At 60.4% G+C, this 17,662-nt stretch overlaps 1 protein-coding gene across 4 annotated transcripts; it reads right to left on the bottom strand.

The window, feature by feature from the left end:
* Positions 1 to 750: 750 nt before the first annotated feature.
* Positions 751 to 15,886, bottom strand: UBE2J2 (ubiquitin conjugating enzyme E2 J2). 4 transcript variants are annotated; one of them, XM_082687628.1, is made up of 8 exons: positions 15,587 to 15,771; positions 14,259 to 14,411; positions 11,570 to 11,700; positions 8,835 to 8,875; positions 3,879 to 3,981; positions 3,661 to 3,799; positions 2,913 to 2,993; positions 751 to 2,300 (listed from the first exon to the last, which is right to left on the bottom strand). In XM_082687628.1, exons 3-8 carry the CDS (start codon positions 11,698 to 11,700, stop codon positions 2,016 to 2,018), a joined length of 780 nt encoding a protein of 259 aa, XP_082543754.1. In that variant the 5' UTR covers positions 14,259 to 14,411; positions 15,587 to 15,771; the 3' UTR covers positions 751 to 2,015. The 4 variants fall into 4 exon arrangements, with proteins under 4 accessions (XP_082543754.1, XP_082543755.1, XP_082543753.1 ...); XM_082687629.1 differs by having other exon boundaries at positions 14,350 to 14,411; positions 15,587 to 15,740; XM_082687627.1 differs by lacking the exon at positions 14,259 to 14,411 and having other exon boundaries at positions 15,587 to 15,886.
* Positions 15,887 to 17,662: the final 1,776 nt, after the last annotated feature.

Raw genomic sequence — 17,662 nt, forward strand, 5'->3', positions numbered from 1 at the left:
TTGGTCAGGGCTTCGTCCCTGGATTAAGAGACTCCCAACAAGGCTTGCCCTCAGCGGTTCAGATGGGCCAACCACTGGGGACACCCAACTGCCCTCCACCGAGGGCTCCACACGAGCGCAAGGGGCCGGTGACGCCTCTGAGGGAGAACAATGTGGACACGGGGTCAGATGCGTGGACCCACAGGTCAAGTTCGTCTTTTTTGTTGTTGTGGTTGAAGTGTTTATTTGTTTTAAGCAATCTCTACACCCGATGTGGGGCTCAAACTCACGACTACGAGATCAAGGGTCACCCGCTCTTCTGACTGGGCCAGCCAGGCACCCCAAGGTCATCGTCTACCTCGGGTCACTGCAGACAGCCTGCCGCCTCGGACATGGGGTGCAGGCTCGGCACGGACCGGTCGGCCCCGCTGACAGAGGGTTTTGAAGAGCTGACGTTTCACATCCGGCAAGGAAATGACCCACGTTACGTAAAGCATTTGCTGTGGAACTTGCCTCAACACCTCAGGAAACACCAAGTGCTTGGGTCAGATGCGGCCGCGGACAGAGGGCAAGGCGCGGCAGAGCGCACACCAGCCGACACACGCGGGGCCCCCAGCTGTGGCACTGCCGCCGGGCCCCACGGCTGCTCCCGAGGCGCCGCTGCGCTGCAGACACGGGAGCTCCAGCCCCACAGGCCGCGCCGCTGGGCCGTCCGGCACTGGGCTGGGCTAGGCTTGCGTTTCCACCAACAGAGACTCAAACGGCACAACATTTAGGAACAAGATATAATGAAAGATTTTTTTCACAAGAGTGGGTTAAATACACACGAGTGGTAAACTATAGAGCAATTTTAAATAAACAGATCAAAAAGCCAAGAATGTGGACGCTGCGCGAGTGGGCGGCCGCACCCGAGCCCCGGGAGCGAACGCCCCTCGGCCCGGGAGCCGAAGACACGGCGCTCAACCGACTCGGAGTGAGAATCCTCACACGGGCGCCCGACGGAGATGTCAGCAGCCGAGGAGCTGTGTCCAGCCTGCCGGCCCCGTCCTTCCTGGGATGCCCAGTCCATGTGTGGCCTTCCAGGGCAGAGCCCACACCGGACACGGGTCAGCTGCGGGAAGAACACGGGAGCCTACCTTTAGGGTAAAGCACACATCTGGACCAAGTGTGAGGGGAGCCCTGAGGTGCACAGAACCTGCCGGTCAGGTGTGGACCCCGGGGGGCTACTGGGGGTCAGAGGAAATGTCCTGCGGGCACTGGGAGCCTGGAGGTGGCCACGGGAGGCCCGGCCTGGCACGGGTGTGGAGGCCAGGGCGGGAGGAGGGTGAAGGGAAGGTGGCCTTAGGGACCACGCGGGACGTGGTGGCTCTTCAAGGAAGGGGTGCCACCTTGTGGTCAGAAAGCAAGTGGACGCTGAATTTCAACTTCACCAAAACGAAGAACCCACTCTGCGAGGAAGGACGGCTTCTTTCCAACGAACACAAACACATTTCAAATGCTGAGGCCCAAAGCCCCACATCTCCTGGCCCCCATCTGTGGCTGCCCCTGGCCAGCCCCTGGGCCCCACGGCCAGGCCCCCTGCCCCTGCCAGCCGGGCGCAGCTGTGGGAACTGCTCCTGCCTGGTGAGCCAGGACTCCACTGGACCAAGAATGCACGCAGAGTATTTGATAATCGAGTTTTGTATTTTTAAGTGACCAAACCTAATAAAATGAAAAACAGGTTTACTAAAACAGGTCCAAAAGACGATACAGGAGATAAGCTATAAAACCAAAGCATGAGGCCCCTCCTCCTCGGCACCCAAGCTCCATGGTCCCCAACAGACCCCAGAGTGAGGACAGGGAGCTGAGAATCTTGCATCTCCTCTAAATCTCAATGACACACTTTGGTTTCTGTTTTCCTTTTCAAGGTTTTAAAAAGCTACCCCAGGAGTCAGGCAGGTCCACCCCGCGCTTGGCGGCACGTTCAGCCAGCCCGTGGCACGCTCGGGCCCAGTGTCCCTCGTTTTTGACCACTTCTGCCAGCCGTGGCACGTGGCTCACTCCTGCGCTATGCTTCTCAGCACGTACTTGACCGTGTAGGCAAAAGCCGCAAACCCAACTATAACAAACAAGTTCGCCAGGGCACCGCCCAGGAGTCCGTGGTGCCGGTTGGCCTGCTGGAGCCCCGCGAGGTGTGGCCCAGCCCCTGGCGCGTGCCCATTGAGGAGCTGAAGCCCGTTCTGACCATGGTGTGTTTCCCCATCTGGAACCACATCTGGTAAGGGGAGAGCCTGGGGTCGGCTACTGAGTTCATCTTGGGCTTTCTGTTTTTGTTTGATTTCCTAAGATAAAAACAGAAAAAAACAAGGGTTGTTCTGAACAAACAAATTCCTTTAGAACTAGGGATCATTCTAAGATCCACCCGTGGGTGGAAGAGTTGTGGGGCCTGCAGTCGCCGGCCCCACGTGCTCAAGCCTGACACCCACCCCCGGAGGTGAGGGCTGCTGCTAACCTGTTTACAGAAGAGGGGGTCCAGGGACTTGTCAAAGTCGCCAAGCCTGCACCTCGCAGGGCCTAGACTGAGTCAGTCCAAGCGACACAGGATCACCGGGACTTCACCCTTAATGCGGCTCACCCTGCCCCTCCTGGCCAAGGGCCCTCCCTGCGGCTCAGCAGCCCACCTGAGGAGCTCCACATCCTGACGTCCTTCCCTTTCCCTGGCCCTCCCAGCTCCAACCCCACCCCATCCAAGCCCCCAGCTCCCTGGGCACCCTGAGGAGAGGGGCAGGGCTGTACCCGCCCATTAGCTCCTACAGGCGCACGTGGGAACCGGTGCTGTCCCCGCAGTCCACGTGTGGCCCAGGGACCCAGAGCAGCACGGTCTTCTCTGGGGAAGACTGGGACATGAAGTGCTCCTGACAAGGGGGAGCAAATCGGAGCGGCCTGGCCCTTACCTCCACGACTTCAGGGAATAATTCACAAAAGACTTTGTCTTTCAAATTAAATGCTAAACTTTGTGCAGCCAGTTGTCTTTTCTAAGAAGAAAGAGAACGGAAATATCAGCCCAAAGACTAATTTCGATTCTTTCAAATTCTAAATTAATTTCAATTTTTTCAAATTTTATTTCATCCTCAAAAGCTACGGTCTTCTTGTGGTTGAAAGCACCCAATAAACTCGGTCTTCAGAATAAACTAACTCCGTCTTATGAAAATGCATGCATCTTTCCATTATCATCAACTGATAACTTTAACTCCTACTTAGACGAGAGAAAAATAGGGGCGCCTGGGTGGCTCAGTGGGTGACGCCTCTGCCTTCAGCTCAGGTCATGGTCCCAGGGTCCTGGGATCAAGCCCCACGTCGGGCTCTCTGCTCAGCGAGGAGCCTGCTTCCACCCCCCACCCCCGCCTGCCTCTGCCTGCTTGTGATCTCCGTCTGTCCAATAAATAAGTAAAATATTTTAACAAACAAATAAATAAATAAATTTTAAGAGCAGAAAAATAAAAACCAGGTAACAAGGACTCGATACCTTGCTATCCATGGCCGGGGCTGCACAGCCGCCCCTTCTGCCCCCCGCCCCCAGGCCCCTGAGGAAGCTTGGCCTGTTCTTCCCACCGCGGAGGAGAACAAGGAGCCCCAGAGCAGGGAGTCTCCGCACAGTGTCTGGGGAGCCCCCGACACGTGGCCACGCCCTCCACCCCTCACCGTGAAGTCCGACGTCTCTATGCTGCCCAGGGTGGGGCCCTTCTCCACCATGAAGCTCAGGAGCCCCGTCAGGATGGTGGAGACGGACCAGGCCGGGTTCCACGTGTCTGGGTGGAAATCCGTGATGGAAAGACACAGCCTGCGAAACAGGGACCCACTCAACAGAGCTCCCCCCAACCCTGACCTCACTCCATACTGGAGAAGCAAGAATGCCTTACCTGGTATTGCACTTAAATCTTCCATTGGGCGTGATCATATAAATACTAGGAGGTTTAAAGGGAAATTCTCTGGGAAAAACTAGTTTTCCATGATAGTAGCCACCTGTATCAAAACAGAAAGAGCCTGTCATGGTTCACAGTGCAGCTCCTGCGGGGACACACGGCTCACACCCAGCCCCATGCCAGCCCCGAGGCTGGCATCACTGCCCGCGGCCTCCCAGCCCAGCCCAGCCGCTCTGCCCCATCTCTGTGCCTACCAGCGGACCGCCCCGGGAACACAAGGGTCTTGCTGGAGGTCTCACTCCAAAGGAGGGGCTCATGACCGAAACTCAGGAGCAGCCTTGCCCATACGACCACCACACAAACCCTGCACAGCCCTCCTATGCCCACCTCTCACCCAGAGCACGGCACCAGAAGAGAAGTTGTACTGGGCTCCTCAGCGGCCCCCTCCTGCCGCCCTTCCCAGCATGACAGCCGAGGTCACCCCTCCCTCCTGCGCCCCCCGTCTCTCCTCCTCCACTAAGCTACACCCGCAATAAACACAACCGCCATCATTCCTCCCACCGTCGAAACACGAAACTCTGGCCACCACCCACCCCTCCAACTCCTGCCAATCGCTCACTCTCCTTTCTGGAAAACCCCCAGACAGCTACACCCAAGGCCACCCTGGTGAGGCCCCTGCTCCCACCGCAATCCCCCAAACCTCGAGACCCCCCAGACTTCCCCTCCCACCTCGAGTCCCGCCCTGGCCTGGCTCCCCCATTCTCACTCCACCCCCTAAGCGCAACCCACTGGCTCCTTTGGTGCCCTCCCTGACCACTCTGCCTTCTGAGGTGTCACGTCTCCTGTGACATAAGGATGCGATCGTCCGTGTCCTGCCAGCACCGCCACACGGGCCTCTGGGGATCCTCCCACACTCCAGACCCATGGCCTGAACATCCAGGCAACACTGTTCAGGAGTCTGAGACAGAATCTGGCTCTTCTCCCCAAAGAGCAGTGCCAACCTCTTCACCGTGCAGATTAAGCTCTGGGAAGACCCACGGCCAGACCTGCCCCCCTGCCCCCGGCCCAGCGGCCATTCCACACCGACTCCAACAGCGAATCCTGTTGGCCACACCTTCCAACTGATCCAGACCAACACTCTGGGGGACCCTGCTAGCCTCACGGCCTTCACCCCACCCCCTCAGCTCCCAGACCCACTGCCCCAGCCTACCGGAGGCCTCACACCCTCCTCTCAGGGCCGCACCTGGGAGCCTGCTGGAAATGCAGAGCCCCGGGCCCAGCGCAGCAGGCTAAGTGCCGCACGCTGACAGCAGACCTGGGGATGTGCGCGCGCACGGAGGCTTCACGCGCTGCATGACCTCCACCTGGGATCCCCGCTGTGCCCAGCACCCTGGGTGTGGTCCCACCTCAAGGACTGGGGCACGCTAGTCCCAAAGAGCCACACATCTCTGCTCCAAGGCCACTCCTGGGTAGGCCCTGCCCACCAGGGCCCTGGCCCCCTCGCATGAGTGCTGTCTTCCACGCCAGCCTCTGCCGGTGGCGGAGGGATGGCATCAGCCAGTGTCCCTTGTAAGGCCGACCCCGCGAGCAGACAAGTCCACTGCTGAGAAACCAACACCATAAATGGCACTCAGGGCACACTCACTCAAAATTACTAGGAAACGCCAAACTGGACAACAGCCAAGTGATACACACAGGGGCTTTTCCTAAGAGGAAGCAGAAGAGTCGGGCACGTCTGAGGCTCAGCTCCCCGGGAGGTGCTGGGACGACTGGCTCGCGGCACACGCGCACAGCTGCCGGGAAGATGGGATCCTCAGTACCTGCGCCAGCCCCGCACCCGTACCTCCGTCGTGCACTGGAGGAAAGCCAGGTGAAGACCTTCCACCGAGGGGAGCGCTCCGGGCAGGAGCCGGGCAGAGAGGCTACCACACAGGGAGCAAACTGCAGAAGCAAACGGCAGGTCGCAACATACGGGCAGGCGGCGCGTGAGGGGCCGCCGAAGCCCTCGGGCCTTCGCCTCTCGGCGTGGAGGTGTGCTCCGCACACAGGAGGCGAGCGCCGGTGGGTCTGTGCTGAGGGGCCCGGAGGCTCGGTGTGAGAGGGGAAGAGGCAAAGCAGGGCCGGCAGGACAGAGCCTCGCCCAGAGGTCAAGCCCTCAGGCAGCGCACGGGAGCAGTGCCAGGCCGGCAGCTCCCACATCCTTCACTCGCAGCGTCCACAGGGGACGGCGTGAGGAGCACAGCCTCGGCCGAGCTCTGGGGACAGAAACTGCGGAGAGCGCTGTGGCCCTCGGAGGCGCCACGGAGAGCGCGCAGCACGCCGCCGCCTTCCTCCACCGAACTGCTGTTGCAACTAAGTGGAAAAAGAGAAAAAACCCACTGGCCACAAATGTGCCGGCCCGTTCCTGGGTTCTCTGCTCTGTCCCAGGGACCCGTACCCCAAGCCTTCCCTCCGGTCGGCTCGCTGAGGCTGCACAGTCTGAAGATGAAGCAGAGCGACCCCTCCGGCTCGCTCCTGCTCTAGCTACTCCCGACCCTCTGCCTTTCCGTGTACGTTTTAGAACAAAACGCGCAGGTCAAGTTTGTGTGTGCCTACAGAACACCTTCGTCACAACTCTGCCGGGATCGTGTAAGATCTACAGATGGCTTCAGGGAGAACCCTCCGCGGCACCCGCGCTAGCGGGAGGCGGCTTCTGAGCTGCGAGGGTCGGTAGGCCTGGGGTTCGCCAGGGCAAGCACAGTCGTGGAGTCCCGAGGCCAGCCAGTGCCAAGCCGAGCAGACATGGACAGGGAGAGAAGCCGCGAGAGGCCGGGAAGGAAGGGTCAGGACATCCAGAAGTCAGAGCAGAAGCAAGTGAGGAGGAAGCCAGCGTCCGCACCACTGGAGTCCACAGAACCCCAGGCACTGAGGCCTGAGGTCTGTCCCCTGGACTGGCAGTTCACAGAGGTCCCTTATTAACCAAAAGAGCAGCAAGCACAGGGCAGGCCTTAAGCTGTCGAGTGTAGCCCTGAGCTGAGGGGACGGGCGGCAGGGACGGGGACAGACGCGGAGGAGGGCAGAGCAGGGAGAGGAGGCAGAGCAGGGGAGGGAGGAGGAAGAAGGAAGGGGGAGGAGAAGCGGCAGGACAAGCTCTGGATCTGAAGGGCATCTTGCTGGCAGCCCGAGGGCCAGAGCCAGCAGGCGAACACTCAGGGGAGTACTAGACACAGGAAGCACTGCTGACAGCGCTGGGTCTGGAAAGAGGGCGCCTCCTTCTGCACAGAGACAGGAGACCCCCTGTTGGCCAGGGCCTGGGGATCAGCGGGTCTCCTGGCGTCCCCGCCCTGCATGCCTTCACCCGGGGGGTGCCCTCTCCTCTCCCCGCTGCCTCCACTCCCGTCCAGGCTCACTTCCACCAGCAACAGGCTTGGACACAAAATTAATAAACATCTACTACTTATTCGGAAAATAATAAAACTACAAAAAAAAAAAAAAAAAACCTTAAAAATCAGGCACAATGCCCCTTGGCAGAGAGAAAACACATTCACTCCTAGTGTGTTAGAAACACATGTTTAGGGGCACCGGGTTGGCTCAGTGGGTTAAAGCCTCTGCCTTTGGCTCGGGTCATGATCCCAGGGTCCTGGGATCGAGCCCCGCATCCGGCTCTCTGCTCGGCCCCTCCTCCTGCCTGACTCTGCCTGCTTGTGATCTCTATCCGTCAAATACATACATACATAAATAAATCTTTAGAAACACACGTTTAACAACCATTCTAACGTGATCTGTCCAGACGGCCTGAAGCCCATCTTTTGCTGCATTTCTAGACGCCCCCTGCAAGCCCACCAAGGCCACGCGCTGCTGCTGGTCATTTGGGCAGGCCTCACCATGACACTGTGAACCCCCCCACACCCTGCAGACAGCTTCTGCCCCCCCAGGACACAAGTGCCGGTGCCAGGGACTCCCACATCAAAGGAGAGTCTTCGTAAGGCTGGGGACACACACGCCAAACCTCCAGTGGCCAGACTCTTTTCTACTGAAATCTTATGCAAGATCTACATCCCATGTGGATGTAGATGTCGCCTGAAGCAAGGACCCAGTGGCTAGAGAGCTGAAGGTGCTGCCCACCCAGCCACAGCTCTGCCCTGGGCTTGCCCTGCCATGGCCCATCTCTCCCACGGCCTAAACCAAGGTTGGTGCCAGGCTCCCTGTGGCCCCCGACGCACTGACTAATCCCAGGTCTACTTTGTAAATGACACCAGACAACCCTGGGTGGCATCAGCGGATCAGCCTCAGCAGCAAGTAGGAGGGCAGAGGTGCCCGGCTGACCCAGAGCAGACCCTAAGCCTCAGTGTCCCATCCACAAAGGGGCCCAAAACTGGGCTTAGAGGGCTCAGCAGAGTGAGAGCTCCATAATTACACCTTTCCTCCCTCGGACAATATTCACGTTGGTCTGACCAAACCCCAGGAGAAGCTGGCCATGCTGTCCTGCTCACCAGGTCTGTCTTCCAGCTCTGATCCCACTGATGGGAGAGGCCGGGTAAACTCCGACCCTTACAGACAGCTTCCAAAGACCGAACACAACGGCAAAAAACCAAACACTTCTTGGACCTGGAGAAACGCTGGGATGGAGTCCAAGGAAGTCCAATCTCACTCGTGCACATCCAAAATAGGGCGTGATTCACAAATACCAAGTGTCTGACAGGTGAAGTCTATTCAGATGGTAACAGTGGGGCACCTGGGTGGCTCAGCCATTAAGCATCTGCCTTCCGCTCAGGTCATGATCCCTGGGTCCTGGGATCGAGACCCACATTGGGGTCCCTGCTCAGCAGGAAGCCTGTTTCTCCCTCTCCCACTCCCCCACGTGTGTTCCCTCTCTCGCTGTCTCTCTCTCTCTGTCAAATATATAAATAAAATCCTAAGGGGCAGGGGGAGGTAAAACGGCCTGTTGTTCCTCTCAAATCAGATCAGACTTACCTTCATACGGAGTCATCTCTGGGCCTCGGACCACATAGTGCCTGAGGGAGAGAAGAAAATCAGCGGGCTCCGGGATGGCACCTTCTCCAAACCTGGAGTCACTCCAAGGCTGGGCTTCCTAGGGTCCCGTGAAACCTGATACTCACAATCGGTAGATGAATTTGTACTGCAGACACTTTAGTCACTTTGTAACAGAACCTTGAAAGCTCTATCTTGTGAGTTTTCCACAAAACACTGCTGTGTCTACAGTATGCAAGGAAGAACTCCTCTCTAACAGTTACAGCCAAATGAAAAGGTTTCCAACGGTAACTTCACATTCATTCTTGAGGTGTACCTGGAAACTTGCATTTCCAGGGAAACTTGTGCACCCAAATATTGTGAAGCAGGCCAAGCAGGGGACAGCTGGTGACAGGAGTTGGCTGGGCGTCTCCCAGTGTTGCTGTTCCTGTTCTAGGAGAACTACACACGACCTCAGAGCAGCTGTCCTGTAGCCGGAGGAACAGGCACAGCCCACAACCGTCACTGAAGTCCCCGCACAGAGCCCAAGCCCAGGCTGGGCCCACGGGCCTCAGACCAAAAGCAGCCACACGCACAGACCCCACTCTCCCACACAAACACAGAGCTCCAGCTGTAGGTCAAGAGGTGTTTGGACGTAAGGGTTTTCAGACAAAACAGAAAAGAACAAAGGAGAACGCAGAACCAACCGGAAACGCACAACCACACATGACTGCTAACGCTTCGATTACCGTCCTTCACAGACCCCCTCTTCCCACAAACACCACGTTAACGCCGTGGGCCGTACAACACCTGCTATCTGCTCGCTGATACGTTTTACTCCCGGAACAGTCATCGGTGTTCGCTGACCAGGAACAACCCTGAGAGCTAAGCACGTGAGCCACCCAGGAACACGGCCGTACTCTGTCACTGCCCAAGCCTGGCGCCCCGTTCAAGAACACAGGGCAGGGCAACGAGCACGTGTGGGGAACCCAGCACCCTGAGCAGCAGAGCAGGGAAGCCCAGGGCTGGGCAGGAGAGCCCAACCAGCGGGCCTGACATGGCTATCTTCGGCCAGCTCTGGGAACTGGATTCTGGAGTGGGAAGAAGGTCTCAGCACCCCAACTAAATGATCTGGGCTAAAAATAGGATCCATGCCAAAAGGAAGCCTGCCTTCCAGCCGGGAGTCTGGAACACTGGGAGGTGCCAGGCAGAGGTGCCTACATGACCTACTCCCCCTGGAAATCCCAAGCCCTGGATCTCAACAGGCTTCCCTGGTGGACAGAACCTCAAATGTGTTGCCACAGCAAGTCTGTGAGAGCCCACGGGGATGGCAAGCTTGTCCTTGGCCTCCTACGGATTCTGCCTCCAGTGCCTTTTCCAAGTGCCGACTTTGCTCATTTGTTCTCTGTAAGAAACCCTAGCAGCAGCTCTTCCTTGTGAGTGGCTGAGCCCGGGGACCTGAACTCACGGGCAGGAAGAGGCTCCCCAAACAAAGAGGACATCCCTGCAACGGCCACAGAACCCGTCCCTCTGTGGGCCGACTCTGTAAGCGGCGCCACGTGGTTTTTGTGGCCTGGGGGCGGGGAGAGCGCTGCTGTGAGCCTGAAGCCCCACCCACATGAGCCCCCTCACCTCTCAGAGCCCTTCTAGCTGAGGAAGGCGGATCCAGAACCCTGAAACTACCTGCCCAGTCGGAAAAGGATTTCTTTTTAACTCTGTTCGATTGTTTCCTCTGGATTCAAGAAACTTAAAAAATACTTCCTTTTTTTTTTTAAATGGGCTCCACGCTGCAATGAATTTTTAACCCTGAGATCCAGACCTGAGCTTAACCAGCTGAGCCATTCAAGTGCCCCTCGGAGACACTTTCTGAGATCAAAACACAAAATCCCTTTCAAGCAGGGGTGCCTCGGCAGCTCAGCTAACCATCGGACTCTTGGTCTCAGCTCAAGTCATGAGCTCAGGGTTGTGGGACCTAGTGACGCCATCAGGCTTCGGGCTCAGTGGACAGCCTGCTCAGGACTCCTTCCCTCTCCACCCTTCCCACTGGCACGTACGCACGCTCCCTCTCAAATAAGTAAGATTTTAAAAAAGAAATACCCTCCAAACAGAAAATGCTTACTACTTGGACCCTACACTTGACTTCCCACAAAATCAGCAACGCCCCTGGTAAGGGCAGCGTGTCTGGAGAAGCAGGTAGATTCCCAAGGCCGCACCTGAACACAGCCAAAGAGTCACTACGAAACAAGTGTCCATGAGGTACGGAGCCCGTCTCATCAGCCCAATGGCTTCCCAGGCCAGTGCCAGGTGCGGAGGTATCAGGACGCCTGACCCTTTGTCACAAACTCTCCAAGGCAGGACAGGCCACTTCACAGCACCAACAAGCAAAGAGCAGAGAAGAAGAGTCTAGAAATGTAGCTTCTCCACCAACACCTGTGAGACCGATACACTCTAACCCACAAACCAGCACCCCCACCGCCCCCACCCCACCAAACGGTGCTCTCCAGAACTCTCTCTCCAGCCCCAGAGTGCAGGGGTGAAGGAAGACCCCATTGCAGGCCAGCTGCCACCTATCACGAAGACAACCAGGACACATCCGCAGGCCTCTGTCTGCTCACGTCTAAAAAAGGTGCAGATGCACCTTGCCCAGTGCCATGGCGAAGCACAAAAGCCACCCAGGCAAGCCGGCAGAGAACCCAGGTGACAGTCAGTGTGAGGAGAGCGGCAGTCCAGAGCCTTACCATTCAAGAATGTTGGAAGGGAGGGGCTCCGCACAGATGTAAGGCACCGGGTCCTTCTTAATCCGAAGATAGTCCTGCTTCAGCCGCTGGGTCGCTGTTGTTGGAGCTCTTTTATTGCTGTTGCTGCTCATCTGTGGAAAACAAACACTTCTGCTCACAAAGGAAAGGGCGCACCCCTGCCCTCCTCACCCAGACGGCTTCAGCAGTGCCCCCTTTGCTCCCGTCTCCGCAGCCCAGCAGCAAGCCAAGTTAATCCCAGCCGCCCAGAAGCCGGGCTGCGGGCTGTCCTGACTTGCTCACCCACTCAGACGCCTGCAGGACCGGCAGAGTCTCCTTTTCCATCTGCCCCGCCACAACCTTCGTTTATGTAACATCAGATGCAAAGATTAAGGGGAAAAAAGAGAAACCCAAAGCCTCACTCCTGTCATCAAAGAACCAAAACGGGAAGAAAAATATCTGATTTAAAGGGTCCTCAGTAGAGGTGTGTGGAAGCCAGCCTGGGCAGGGCTCCTGAGTGACTGAGCAGTTCTCGCCAACTCGGTGCTAGCCAAACGTTCATACTGTGGGAATCAGGATGCACCCCAAACCAGCCCCCACTGAGAGCCTGTTGTCAGGCATTTTCCAACACATCTACCACTGGCCAAAAGTGCACGGGAGGAACAGGAGAGCCGAGAAGGGACCTCTGAAACGGGAGAGAGACAGGGACACACATGCCCTCCAGAGAGGAGAAGCTACACGGACACGGGCAGCATCACGGGTCCAGGGAAGAGCCCTGGGCCACTCTGGAGGGAGCCACGGGGCAGTAAATGGAGACGGACAAGGCTGGGCAGGGAGGCAAGGCCAGGCGGCTAGGCAGCGCATCACGAAGTTTTTAGGTCCAAGCCTAAAGAAAGATCAAATTTTCTGTTTGATCACTTGGACATGGGGTGCCCGGGTGGCTCAGTCGGTTAAGCGTCTGCCTTCAGCTCAAGGCCTGCATCACCCCAGGGTGCTGGGACTGAGTCCTGTATCGAGCTCCTGCTCCCAGGGAGTCAGCGTCTCCCCTCTGCAAGCCCCCACCACCGCTCTCGCATGCTTCTCAAATAAATAAAACCTTAAAAAAAAAAAAAAATCACTTGAACTGTTCAGTGAAGGTCAAATGGGGCCGCTGAGACGGGATGGCAGGGACAGGACAGCATGGACAGCTGAGGACCAGGAGCGACGTCACAGCCACCGTTCAAGAGAATAGGCATGACCGGGCTTAGGGGGCCCCGGGACATTCAGCTATGCTCAGAGACAGAAAGAAGGGAGGGACGGCGGGAGAAGACAGAGCCCCCCACCCTCACAGACGTCAGAGCAGCTCCAACTTGAACTGTAGAACGCTGGAGCTCCCCGTAAGACGGCAAAAAAGTTCTGCTGCTAAAAATAAAGCGTGAAAGCTGCCGGTCTAAAATGCGATAGAGCCAGAGGACACACAGGGGTGCGCAGAAATGGAGAGGAGGAGCTTCCCGGCGACAGTGGTGGCAAACTGGAGCCACACCGGCCGTGCTCTCCTCCGTGACACTGACACGGCCAGTCAGCAATCTCAGGCCACCTGCCACAGCACCGGACATCAGTGCTTAGGATCGTCACCCTGACCTCTGGCCTGCACAGGCCTGAAGTCACTGCACCCCCCTCCCACGACGGTGCCGGCCCTCCTCATCTTCATCAGGACCTCTGTGCGCTCATTTCCCCAGCGACAGCTCCGTCGGGTCAGAGGTCCACAGACTCCTGCCCCTTTGCAGGCCGAACTCCCCTCGGAGCACTCAGCCCCTCCACGACAGCCAGGGCTCCGTGCGCTCGCTCTGCACCCCAAGGAGCGCAGAGCAATCCTCCACACACCCCTGCCCACGGCACTTCTCGGGGCCCCTAAACTTCAGGGTCTCTGTCCCCACCGCACCCGCCCTAATGCAGGTCTCATGACTGTTCCCATGAACCGCCGCAACAGCCTCCCAACTGGCCTCCACCTTCCAGACTCACCCCGTTTCAGTCCGGCCTGTATCCTTCGGTCAGATCAACTTTTCCTCCACCCCCAGCTCTGACCACAGCACTTCACGATTCCCCCAAAGCCAAGCCAGTAAACCGGAGCGCCTCCCCCTGCTTGCCCAGCCCTTGACAGAGAAGCCCCAGCTATGCCCCCTAGTTCCCCAAGTCCCTTCCTCGCCCTCGCCCGATCTGTGGGCAGAAAGTTCACTCAGGCCCTCCCTGGCCTAGTTCAGAAGTGAAGCCCCCCAAAAGCCTCCCTGATCTCCCGAGACGGCTCCACCCAGCCTCCCGCAGCCCAGCTCCGCACCACACAGGTTCCTGCCAGGCCCCAGCAGAGATGCCGATGAACCCCCAGCAGGACAAAGCTACGGAGCAGCCTGGGAAGGGTCGCCTGCCCGCACAGCACGGCCCCCCACTCCGGGCCCAGCCACGCAGGCCCAGTGGCTCACTTGGGCCCCATAGGTCGTCACAGACGGCACCGAGCCGCCGCGGCTTGCAAATGTTCACGTGAAGTCGGCACTCTGCCACACAGGAAACAACTCTCGGGGTTACTCAAATGCCACTGTGTTTGGACTTCATCCTGTGGCCAGGCCAGATGCTTGATGAAGGCCACTGGGCAGCCACGCAAAACAGACGGGTCCAGCCTGGCCAGTCACCAACGTCCCTCATTCTGGCTCACAGTCACCTTCACGACTCAACTACTCGGCTCCCGACGGGCCCCTCCTGTGCCTCAGTCGGCGGTCTCAGCCCCTGCAGCCTCCGGCACGGACACACACCGTGAAGCATGTCTCACGTTCCGTGCAAACCCCACGCACGGGGCACGTCAAAGTGCATTACGCTGAAAGACATTTAAAAAAAACGGCATGAATAAAAAATTTTCACCCCCAGAGGCTGGAAAACAGCAGCCTGAGCCGGTGTCACAGGGGACCGTCCGCGCTGCCCCCGGGGGCCCAGCACCCACCGCCCGGGCCTGCCTCCTGCGCGCATCTCTTCTGCTCCGCGGCCCCGGACCTTGGCCCGCCTCTGGCCCGCATGACCCGCTGGGCACACGACACACCCAAGGCCAGGGCCGTCCCGGAAGCTTCTGCTCTCTCCACCGGGTCGGGACGGCTCCACAGGCCGGAGCGAAGCCTGGGGCTGATGGAGGCAGCCCCGCGGCCACTCCTGCACCGGCCTGGGCCGGGAGCTGCCCCCGAGGTCAGCCCTTCAGAACGGGGCAGAGGCCGAACTGCCGGTTCCGAGCACAGCCGGTTTTCCGATTCCGCCCCTTCCCACCGAGGCCGCCTCAGCCGGAGCGCACGGAGCGCACGGCCTCCCGCCGCGGGGCTCCATCTCACGCACTTGCCAGCGCTCCGCCCGGGAGGCTGGGGCCTCCCGCTCCCGCTGCTCCACGCCGGGGCCCGGAGAGAGGCCGGGCAGCGGGGCCGGCCGGGTGCTGTCGGCAGGAACCGGCCCGCCGCGGGGCGGCCGCAGGTCACCGGCAGGCGCGCCGAGCGGGCGGACACACGGGAGGAACCGGCCCGGGGCCCCCGCAGCCGCCCGGCTCTCGGCGCCTCACGCTCCCGCGGCCACTGCCCCGACAGCCACGACCCCAGCGCCCTCGCTCCTGCCGGGGCTCACGAAACCGCCTGCGGGCCGTGCAGGGGAAGCGGCGGCGGGCTCGAGGGCAGCCACCCCGACCCCGATGCCCGGGGACATTTACACACCAAGACCCGCGCCGGCCAGTCCTGGGGGTGCCGCGAGCGCCACGAACAGGAGGCCTTTCCGCAGCGGCCCAGCCGCGGGGCCACCCACACCCCCAAGCTGGCCGGAGGAGCAGCCGGCCCGGAGCCCCGGGCGCCCCGCCGTAACCGACCTCCGGTTCCGCGCACGGAGGCTCCCGGCCGGGGCCCCTCGAGCGGCAGACCGGGCGGGGACCAGCCTGGCGACGGCCCCGTGGCCTCCGCGCGGGCCGGCGCCGGCGGGGCGGACGCGCGGCCGAAGCCCCGGCTCGGGCCCGCGCCGCGCTCTCACCTCTCCCCGTCGCCGCGCGTGGGCCGCCGCCGCGCTCAGGCTCGCCGTGGTCGAGGCCGGAGCAGGGAAGGAGGAGCGTGGCCCGCGCCGGAGAGCCGCACCGCGCCGGGACGGAGGCCACCGAACCGCCGCAGCGCCGCCGCCGCCTCAGCCTGCAAGATGGCCGTTCGCGGGGCGGGGGAGGCTCCTCCCCGCTTCCGGTTCCGGTGCGCCGCGCTCTGGGGCGGCCGCTCTAGCCGGCCCGGCGGACGTCGCCTGCGTCTCGCCGCCACCTCCCGCCCCGCGCGGCCGGGAACGTCTGCGCGTGCGCACTGGCGAGCGGCCTCGTGGGGCGGAGCCCTCGGGCGGAGGGTCGGCGCGTGCGCACGGGCAGGCTGGGCCGCCCGCGGCGCAGGACCGGTTCGGACGCGCGGCCTCTCAGGTGGTCTGGTCAGGTGGTCGGAGCTCTGGGAAGCATCCTTCCGCCGTAATGCTGTCCGGCGGGCGGCCCCAGGGGTTGTCAGCGGCCGCAGGGATCCTGGACCCCCTCACCCTGCACGGTGTCTTCCTCCCGGAGAAGCCCGGCCGACGGGGCCGCCCCAGAGCGGGGCGCGCCGCTCTGGGGAAGACAGACAAGCCCAGGCACAGGGTGACCCCCGAGGTGTCGGCGTGCCCTCCGCTTCGAGTTCACTCGGACCCCGACCCTCCCGTCGGCTCCCTTGCAAAGGACGGGGCCAGTCCGGCCTGGGGGGGCGCGGTCCTCGCGCCGTCGTGTAACAGGACAGCGCCCCAGGCACTACTGTGCCGCGGCCCCATCAGTGACTGAACCCGCTCTGGCACCTGAGGGTCAGGTCCTGATTGGCCTTCCTTGCCCGGCCACCAGTGAGGCGCGGGGATGGGGAGCCCTGCGAGAACCTGTGTCAGGTGGGGTCTGCCGTGGGCAAGCCTGTCCAGCCCCTGCCCATGGCGAGAGCCGGCCTCATAAAAATAGTTCCACTGTTTCCCCAACTGAATTTTCCACCCAGCCCATGAATAGGGTCATTATGCAACAGTGGACACTGCACTGAGGCTTGCCTTCTGCTCCCACGGTCCCCTCCCTGGCCGGGGGGTGGGGGGGTGGGGAGAAGTTGGCCACCCCGGCATGGGAGTACGCCTGAAACAGGCAGGTGGGGATACTGTCCCAAGGGCCAGGACATGAGGATGACACATGAGGTAGGAAAGTTGGAGTCTGAACGCGGGGTGGGTGGGGGGGGGGCGCTGAGCAAACCAGCGGGAGCTGCCTCCCGCCCTCCCTAGAGAGAAAATCCAGGACAGGCCCAAGTGCGGGCCTCAGGTGTCCCCCCATAGGTTGTGTCAGGGGAAATGCTGCATATCAACTAGGAGGCAGGTGGTGGCCATCAGCCCGGACAGATCCGGAGAGGTCATTGCTGTGTTGGACTGTATAGCTCTGTGGGACATAGCTGGGGCTCCAGCCCTGCACTGTGCCCCTGACTGCCTCATGGCGTGGGCCACGAGTCAACGCGGTAACTGATCACACGCCCATGACAGTGGACACTGGGCACCAACAGGTCCAGCCGTGGCAACTGGTGGAGGACAGGCACCATGCTGACCCTCGAGTCTGGCCCACCCAGGAAATCTCCGGCAGGATCTGAGTAGCTGCGGCAAATCTGACCCCAGGCCTTGGGTGGAACCCGGAAGGAGTGCTCATGGTCCCTCCATCCATCTGCAGCCAGACAAGTCAACCCGTGGGAATCCGGCCTGCTTCTGCCTCCAACCATATCACCCGTCCCCGGCCTGCCTGCCTTCTGGGGAGGCTGGCGGCTTCCAGAGCTCAGCCTCCTGCTGCCACACTCAGCATGCTGACTTCACTCCTCTGCCTCCTCCAGGGTCCGCCATCCCCACAAGGGGCAGACCAGCTGTTTTTAGCACATGGGAAGTTATGTAAGGGAGGCCTCTCCGGGGCAGCTGGGGTTCGAGCGCAGGTGTGTCTGGCACACACCCACACACACCTGCAGAGCACAGGCTGTGACAGAGTGCGGTTGGGGCAGAGGCAGGTAGAGGCCCTCTCTTGCCTCAGTTTGTCTGTGTAAAATGGGG

This window comes from Mustela nivalis (assembly GCF_964662115.1).
Source record: "Mustela nivalis genome assembly, chromosome: 10".
NCBI lineage: Eukaryota > Metazoa > Chordata > Mammalia > Carnivora > Mustelidae > Mustela > Mustela nivalis.

Excerpts from the sequence above, each read along its gene's own strand:
- UBE2J2 (XM_082687627.1), bottom strand. The coding sequence starts at position 11,700 with ATGAGCAGCAACAGCAATAAAAGAGCTCCAACAACAGCGACCCAGCGG. Across the intron at positions 3,982-8,834 it reads AGAGATGACTCCGTATGAAG|GTGGCTACTATCATGGAAAA; the intron begins GTAAGTCTGATC and ends GTTTTGATACAG. Across the intron at positions 2,301-2,912 it reads TATTCCCTGAAGTCGTGGAG|GAAATCAAACAAAAACAGAA; the intron begins GTAAGGGCCAGG and ends TTTTTATCTTAG.